This window comes from Nipponia nippon, unplaced genomic scaffold (genome assembly GCF_047370975.1).
Source record: "Nipponia nippon isolate SJK-2023a ecotype South Korea unplaced genomic scaffold, ASM4737097v1 scaffold_2, whole genome shotgun sequence".
NCBI classification, from domain to species: Eukaryota; Metazoa; Chordata; class Aves; order Pelecaniformes; family Threskiornithidae; genus Nipponia; species Nipponia nippon.
Genome location: NW_028262336.1, coordinates 99430515 through 99439096, shown reverse-complemented (window position 1 = coordinate 99439096; position 8582 = coordinate 99430515). Strand labels below are relative to the sequence as shown.

Sequence of the window (8582 nt, the reverse complement as noted above, 5' to 3'; positions counted from 1 at the left end):
CGCAGCCCTGCCAGGGTGTGGAGAAGCTGGTACTAGCTAGATGAATTGCTCCATGGGCTGCTGAAACGAAGCTCCCAGCACCTCTGGGAAGGCGATGCTGAGGCTACTGAGACCTACAGCAGTAGCACCCACCCACGGAGGAGCTAGTGGAGATGCTCTGCAGCTCCTGTCTCAAGACGGGGCACTTGCAAAATCAAAAGGCTGCGATATGCCCGACGTACCCTGAGTATCAGATCCGCAGCTGGTCCAAAAATCTGTGTGCTGTTAGGTTTCTCACGTGACTGCGGAGGAGTGGGGACACGAGCAGGCTTTCTGCCCTGGGAGCCTGCAGCCGCCACAGACAGCGAGCCGTGCGGGCGGCCGCTGTGCACGAGGTTGCTCCCCGGGGCGGTGGGACGCAGCCACTGTGCGGGTCTGTACATCACCGTTACCTCACACATCTTCCTCCTGCTGCAATTTCTCCATGTGAGATAAAAGCTCTTGGCTTTTCATCTTGCTTGGGCTGGGATTATCTTGAAACTCCCTGCCTTATTCAGACCCCATCAAAGACCTGAGCTGTTGGTTTTCATGCCATTTTGCAAAGCTTTAAGCATTTTATTATGGTCTCGTTTTTAGAGGAGAGCTGAGTAGGTACCAGAGAATTTTCTAATACATTCAAATATTAAGGCTAGGAAGAGAAATAAAAAAAAACCCAAGCAAAGCTATGATACCAGTAGTATAACCTTTGACACAAGACAGCTCACTAATATCGCCCGCCTTTACTCTATAATAAACACTACTAATTTGTTTCATTTTTTAAAGAGCTGTTTGCCTGCTTGTTTGTTTAAATATTAATCGGGACTGACTTGAGCGGATTGCCATGGCAACCACAGACCACAGTTTGAGAATCCCCACATTAAATTCGTAATTGCTTTAGTTTGAGCAATTTAATCCTCTTTGAGAGCATATATTGAACTGGAGTTACTGGAACCCTTTTATTTACTGTATCCACAGTTCCACTGAGTGCCAATATCAACATACTCCAACTCATTAAAAAAAACATAATGATGACATAGGAAAAAAGGAAAGGCTGGTTGCCCAGTCTCTTCCTTACACTCTTCCCATTTTTTGCTAAATGGAAAAGTTGGGAAATAAATAAAAAGTATGTTCTCAGTCAGTAAAAAGTCTCTTTTAGAGAAACCGATCATTAGTCTCTCGCCAGGTACACAACAAAAATGTACAAAGCAAAAAAAAGTCCATATCCCATACTAATGAAGATACTTCATTTGGACTCATGTAGCAAAATTATTCTTAAAAACCTATCTGAAAGCGATGAGGCGTGTTTGTCCAACAAGTAAGAAAGATGACCGTAACAGACTGCATATACAAACTAGTTTCTTAGGGTCTTTTCTTCAAGGAGAGCGGCAGCACGCCAGGAGCCGTGAGCGGGGAGTTCATTTTGCACTGCGGGGATGGCTATTCAGTCTTCGAGGGCGCACGATGCAAACCCCAGCAGGTGGCAGCAGGAGATCAATATACATCTCTTAGCACACCTTTCCACATCTCATCTATTGCGGAGATGCTGTCACTATTTGAGAGTCAGGTACCTAAGACAAACCTACTCACTACAACAGCAATTAGCGCGCAAATGTTTTCGTGCGACGACGCTGCTGTTGCGCAATGCATTTTTTAAAAGGGGGTGAAACCAGGTGAAAAAGCGATTTCTACGTGGGTACGTGTCGATGTGTATACCTGCGTATCCACTGCTTTGTTTGCAATCGTTGTGCATGCACACAAGGTAGCTTTCAGTAGTGTCACTGACAGACACTTCAAAAGATGGCAGAGTGGGTGGAAGAAACCCTCAGATTCAAGGTTAAATTCTGCTCTAGACCACACAGATTAATAAGAATTGCAAAAAAAAAAAATATAACTGCACTTAGTCCCATGAAGTACATCCATATGCAGTTGCTGGGCTGAGCGAGCTAATCTGCATCTGGGAAGCCAGGTCACAAGGGGTGACGATGCCGCAGGACTCAGGCAGAATGAAACCGCTACGGCTGCGTGGTCCACGGCTCCCGGCGGCTCGCTGCTGTTGGGTGGCAGAATCTTTGGGTGACATTTTGCACAAGGCAGTTCTCACCTCTCACTACTTGCTCACGCCTACAAACCACCCCCCCAGTTAAATGAAGGTTACTTTTAATTTCAACTCGTTTTCAGACCCAATTCCCCAGGCAGTTCTGCTTCTCTCTGGGCAAAACTTCCACGAGTTTCAATTCAACAGCATAACAAAACGGAACAAAACCAACCCGAACTGAATAGCGAGGTAACGTCTGTGCCACAAGTAAGGGCACTTCAAGCTGTGACCATGAACTGCAGCAACTGAGGATTTGCAACATATTCCTATTTGCCATCTCCACTATGGGGGGAAACAAGCAGCAGTGGTTTTAGGGAGGGCAGCTGAGAGCGTTAACCCAAAAAAATCACTCTGTGTGCACAGACAACGCTGAACTGTTGGAGCTTTTAGACAATTACAAATCAGGGATAATCCCGCTGTACTGTACCATACTTGAGAGCCAGTGGCTTGATGAGATGAGTTCAGGTGACGTTATGATTTTTCCTCCAGGATCACTTCTCCTTCCAGAAACCACGACCCTCCACCTGGGTCTGCGCTGTGCCAGGTTGGCCTATACATCTTGAAGCATACTACAGCATCAAGAGAAACCCCCCACTTCCTCTAGTGATGCCAAATACTGAAATTTAGAGCCTGGTAAATGCTGATCAGGAGCCTACAATTTTTTTTCAGAAAGGGATTCAGTATGTTTATATACATATAATTGTAACACAGAAGCTAATCTGTAGGTAATGTTTGTACATTTAAGGCATCCTCTGCTCTGTTACACCTTTGCTCATGATTTTTTCCATAAAAAGTGAAATGTTATTATAGAATTATGGGATAAAAATTTCTGAGAGAGGAGTTAACTTCCAAGCTCTGAAAACCCATCAGAAACTTTGAGGGGAAAAAACGCCCACCGTAATTAGGGTAACCATTACTTAAAACTGAAATAAAAGAAAAAACTGCAATCAATCTACCCCATTTTGAAAAAATACAGTTCATATTAGACCACTGGTTCCATACTGGTTTCATTTTTCACAAATATTTGATTGCTCACATAAAAAGCGTATTATGTTCTCAGCCACGAAGTCCAAATCTAGAATTACTGCAGTATTTCCAAGGAGCACTCGGTATTTACATCTGGGTAGGTGGCAACAGATTTGCCTATGACTGCAAATTGTGATTTTTCATTAAAAAGGAAAACAAATAAACCCAGGTTTCCCCAATATAACAGTAGTTTGTGTTCAGAATAGACTTGCTTTGTGATTTCACAACTGCAAAATAAAGATAGCAGCAATTTCTCGTGTAACATGCAACACATTCTGTAGCAAGGGTTTAATTTACTATTTACATTTACCATTATGTAAGAAAAATAGCCTTATTTATTTGTTATTTCACTAACAAAGATGTTAATTCCCTTAGACAAATGCGTTTTAAATATTATTAGCCAGTGATGTTAAGCACCTAGAACTTCATTTTAACAGGAGCTGAGGAGACAGCAGCAGCAGCATTTTTTTCCTCGTGTCTGAAAATAACCTCAACATTTAGAAACTCAGAGGAGAAATTACATACCCAGACAATCTTAGACACTGTGACAGAAAATAAAGCAGTGAACACTCAGCAGAGATTAATTAGCAGCCAACCTCTGTGCAGCACAGGGAAAGCATGCCTATTCACCTGTTGGCATTTTACTTTTTTTTGTCAGCTATGGCTGCTCTGCAAACAATAAAGTCACAGTGGGCATTAGGAGCAGATACTTTATTTTCAGAAAAAAAACCCAAAAGTTGCACACGAGAGGTTGAAGTGTCCACAGCACCAGGGATGCTCACACATGGAGCAAGTACTGCCTGAGCAGCAGGAACCAAGGGATAGTATTTTTAAATGGAAATGGATGCTGTTAGCAACTCCCTACAGAAGTTTTTAATGGGAACCCTGATGGGAAATTAGGATAGCTTTAGATGAGGGGTAGATAACGTACTGAAAAATAGTTTTGAATTTATCACCATACTGGCTACCCAGTGAATGAAGAAAGGCATCAGGAAGAGGATTTTGGTCATTTATTTTCTCAGGATATGCGGGTCTGAGGAAGTTGGATGGGCACCGACACCTATGGCAAAACCCTGGCTGGGAACGAGCATGAAACCCCTAACTCTTGCACAGAGCTTGAAACTGAGACTGCACAGCCTGCTCACGGGAAGAGGGTTTAATGGTTTGATTAATCTCAGGAGCCCTATGGGACTTTCAGCCATCAGTAGAGAGACTCAAATAAGAAACACAGATGCAAAGATATAGCCCAAATAACATGTGATGTTGGGTCAAATTAGTCTACAATTTGCCTTTAACATATCTGTATTACTATAATAGTTGAAAAAGAAAAAAAAGGCTAGGTTTGCTGAGATGAAAGTACACAGCACAGTTTTACTATGCTATGGGCAGAATATATTCAGGAGCCTATGATGACACAGGAGATCTATAGACAGGCATAGAAATTCATCATAAATGTAACAGAAGTATTCATGTGAGGTATTTTGCTCTGTACATCTAATCTAATAACTACCCTATACTTCTAATCCTTAGGGCAGCGACTAAGACAAAAATTGGATTAATCTTGCCTAACTTTTGGTGCTTAATGAAGAAGCTTCTGTCAGAAGCACAGCTTTTCCAGGCCCCCTTGAGCTGATGCAGAGAGACAGGTACATTCAAGAGGTGAATCACATCACAGGAGGAAGAAAACTTTTGTTCTCCCATAGCTTAAGTGGGAGTTGTGGGTGACTATTTCTAGCTGAAGTCGTGCTAGACAGGATACATCTGCACCTCCTTACATTCAAAGTGATCGAGATAGTGACTGTCATACTTATCTCTTACAAAAAAAAAAAAATCTTAACATTTCATTGCCACTCCCTCCATATCTTCCTCCTATTCCTTCCTCCTTCTCAGCTCCCATGATCCACACACCTTCTCTGCCACACAGATAAGGAGGTGAGTCATTAGATAAATGAATGGAATAGAAGACACGTATACATTATCCAACTAGTTTCTTCCAAGGTATTAGAACACCATCAACCTACATGTATTTGAACTGGGTAACATCTTTGTGCAGCTTCTTAACCAAACAGATTGTGCATCTTATACAAATCCTCTGATACAGATCCACTTAATTCTAAACGTGAAGTGAGCAAAACTAGTAAGCATTTCCATTTTTTCCCCCTCTTTTACAGAGGAATAATTTGTTCCATAATCCAGCTGTCATCGTTCCTTCTTCTGTCTTAGCTCTAACAACTTTTGAAATTGTTTCTCCATTTAGACTCAAACATAATTAAGTCCCTTTAAGCTTTCGGAAAACTGCAGCTGGGTGGAGGATAGATATCGAAGTCAGCAGTGAAAAACATCAAAAGCACCGAAGATACTTCACGTCTCATTGTCTCCCCCTGCTCCTGCCTGTTCTGCTCAAGGAAAGCTTGAACAGGGGAAGAAGGGAAAGAACTAGAAAGTTAGGGTTCATAGATGAAGGGGCTGGCAGACACTGCAGGATAACAAAACCATCACGTCAGCACATGTCTTCATGCTTTTCTTGTTTGTGCATCAAAACAGTATTTTAAAAAAAATCAAAATAAATGCCAAATATCAAACCCCTAAACTCTTAGTCTACAAATTATTCTGTTTGGAATAGAAGGAAATCAAGTAAAGGAAATCAAGTGATTTTGGGGGTGTTGACATGATGCCTGAGCTCCTACCATGGATAATGTGTGCATTTAATACTAATTCCATGAAACACAGTTTTCTAGACCCACAGAAAAAGAGTAACGCCTGTTGCTATGCCAAGATAAAGTTCAGAAGCTGAAGGAAGGGCTGACCATTCACTTATACAAGCTCTCTACTGCCAACAGCAATGGAACTAGGCTGTTACTTCTGTGAGGACAGGAGTAGCCTGGGAGACATCAGAGCATTACAGAATTTGGTTTCTAGTATTAAAGCAAACCTAAATAAGAAAGAGACCATTTAGGTTACTTAAACCACTTCTGTCAAGAAAAAGCATACTCACTGCAATGCTTGGTATCCTACACAGTCCTACAATGGTGAACTTCAAACTCAATTATTTTGGTTTGTTGTAAAACATATTTAGAGAGCTGTTTCAAAGGCATATAGTATATATTAAACTATTTTCTGGATATGGAAAATATACACAATAGTAACTACTGAAAATGGTTATATTACAAGACTACTAGTACGTACCACCGGCTGTTTGGTTATGTCCACCAGGTCTTTAATGTTGTAATACTGATGTTTCTCAAAGGCTGAAAAAAGCATGTCCAACACTTGTTGTTTATCAGCTCGAGCCCGTTTTCCATCTTCTTTCTTCTTCTTCTCATATTCAATCTATCAGATACAAAACAAGTTTTAAAGACATTCATATGTAATGCTGTATAATTCTGTGCTGAACATTAAGACATAAAAAAACGTCTTCTATTTAATAAAACACTGTTCAATGACTCAGTGCTTTTCATCTGGAAAATTTTCTTTTCAGCACTCAAATGTTCTATTATGAACATAAACTAAGCATTTTGTCGTCAGCACAATAAGTTTTTCAGATATGTATCTCTGCTTTAACTAGTAAAAAAACCCAGAAACAGAGCCTGCATGATGTGCCCAAACCTGGAGAGAGAATTAATCTTAGTACAGGAATCCAAACTGAGACAGTATTTTCACTCCACCTCTGCTGATATCAGCTTCTGAAGTATAATGACAGATATCAAACAACCTACAAATTGCCATAGTCGGGAAAATCCACAGACCAACATGGCTACATCCACAATCCTAACAATCACCTGCCCAAAGGATGCTTAAATGGCCCTTGGACACTGCCTCCTCTGCTCTAGAAACAGCACTCAAGGCAACCACTCCGTCAATATAAAACCAATCTTCACCAAGTGAAGACACACTTCGAGGATGCGGATGGTATCTCTTCAGGAGAAGCCTGAGTAGCACACATAAAGTTACAGTAGTCTAAAAAAAAAAAAAACAACCTTCCAAGCAAATAGAGGCCCCTTGTTGCCACACATCATCCTGTTTCAGAATGCATATTAAAAAGTAATTAACTATTATAATCTGCACAAGATGACCATATATTTTTGCAGAAACTTTTATCGCCGCCAAAAATACTTCCTGCATTTCCTCAGATTCATCATCAGAAGCAAGATTTGCACAGACCAGCACACCCCAAACAAACCCCAATCACCGCAACATCTACCAGCTCATCACCCCATCCACCCCCAATACCACCCTAGATAACAGAAAGCCTAGAAATGAAAATTCACAGTTCTACTGTATACTAAAAATCTTATTTTTAAGAAGAGAGATTAGTTTTATGGCACAATTTATTTTTTCCTATGTTTCTTTGCCAGCTAACTCCCTCCTACTCTCTGAGTGAAAATAGCCTGTTCTCTTGGTATCTGTCCCAAAGGCGCTAAAGGCTATTACCACTTTTGCCATTCCTCACAGGTCTCTGGCCAGCCAACTCTCTCTTTCAAATCCTGAAACAGATGTACCTCATTAAATTGAATGCAGAGCAATTATTCCCAACCTGTAGCTTGAAGTCTGTTGCTTCTGCTTAAAACCAAAGATGAGCTTGGGCAACCAAATACTTGCCTGCTTTTCCAACTGTTTGTTAGTGTTATACAAGATGCAACCTCTCCACACAAACCCACACAACTGATTTTTATCCACTAATACACGTTGGTGTAATTATTTAACTCTTCAGACTCTGCATTTAAAAAAAAATAAATCTTCAAAACAGTAATAGCTTTGCAACAATAGCAAACTCTAGCATCAAGTAAAACAGCTTCACAGTACATCATCTTGGTTGCCATGATCTGCAGCAGAACTGCTGTGCCACAGAAACTAGAGTAGGAACATAAATCTAGAACATTGACCTTGCTATTAACGATAGCGTATCAAAACATTTGCTTCTTCTGAAAGTACAACAGACAATTCATTAGGAATCTCTGTTGACCGTGAGAAGGTTTTAATTGTAAGCTGTGGATTCAATTTCTCTGTCTCTACTGGTATAGTCTCACTATGCAGTGTAATGCAAGTAGGCTGCATCTAGTCGTAAACGCACGAAGTAGAATTGCAATGGCGTTGAAATATATATGAACAAGTCTACTCAGCTGACACTCTTAAAAACTCCAAACCCAAAATACCAAGCAGCATGGCCAGGGTGTGCTCTGCCTTGCAACTCCACCAACACAGCACCTGGCCAGTTCTCTACTGGGTATATTCACATAGTCATACAGGTATTGGAGAAGTAGGGAAAATCTCATTCACCTAAAAGTCTACTATGTGTCTACAACACTACCCATGTCCTGGTAGGTGAGCAAGGGTTTCTCTATGAAGCACTGAAAGAAATTATACAAAGAGTGGGAAGTAGGGGGAGACTGGCCCTTTGCTGCATGAAATGTCGGATGAAATAGGAGATACGTGAGAGTGCTTG

The 8582-nt window shown here is 41.0% G+C and overlaps 1 protein-coding gene across 2 annotated transcripts in view; it reads right to left on the bottom strand.

Moving 5' to 3' along the window:
• Positions 1-8582, bottom strand: part of GTF2F2 (general transcription factor IIF subunit 2) — a 91980-nt gene that overhangs the window by 1182 nt on the left and 82216 nt on the right. For both annotated transcript variants that reach the window (XM_087757777.1, XM_087757778.1), the window contains one exon: positions 6326-6469. In XM_087757777.1, coding sequence (XP_087613903.1) covers positions 6326-6469 — 144 coding nt within the window. The remainder of the gene's footprint in view (positions 1-6325; positions 6470-8582) is intronic.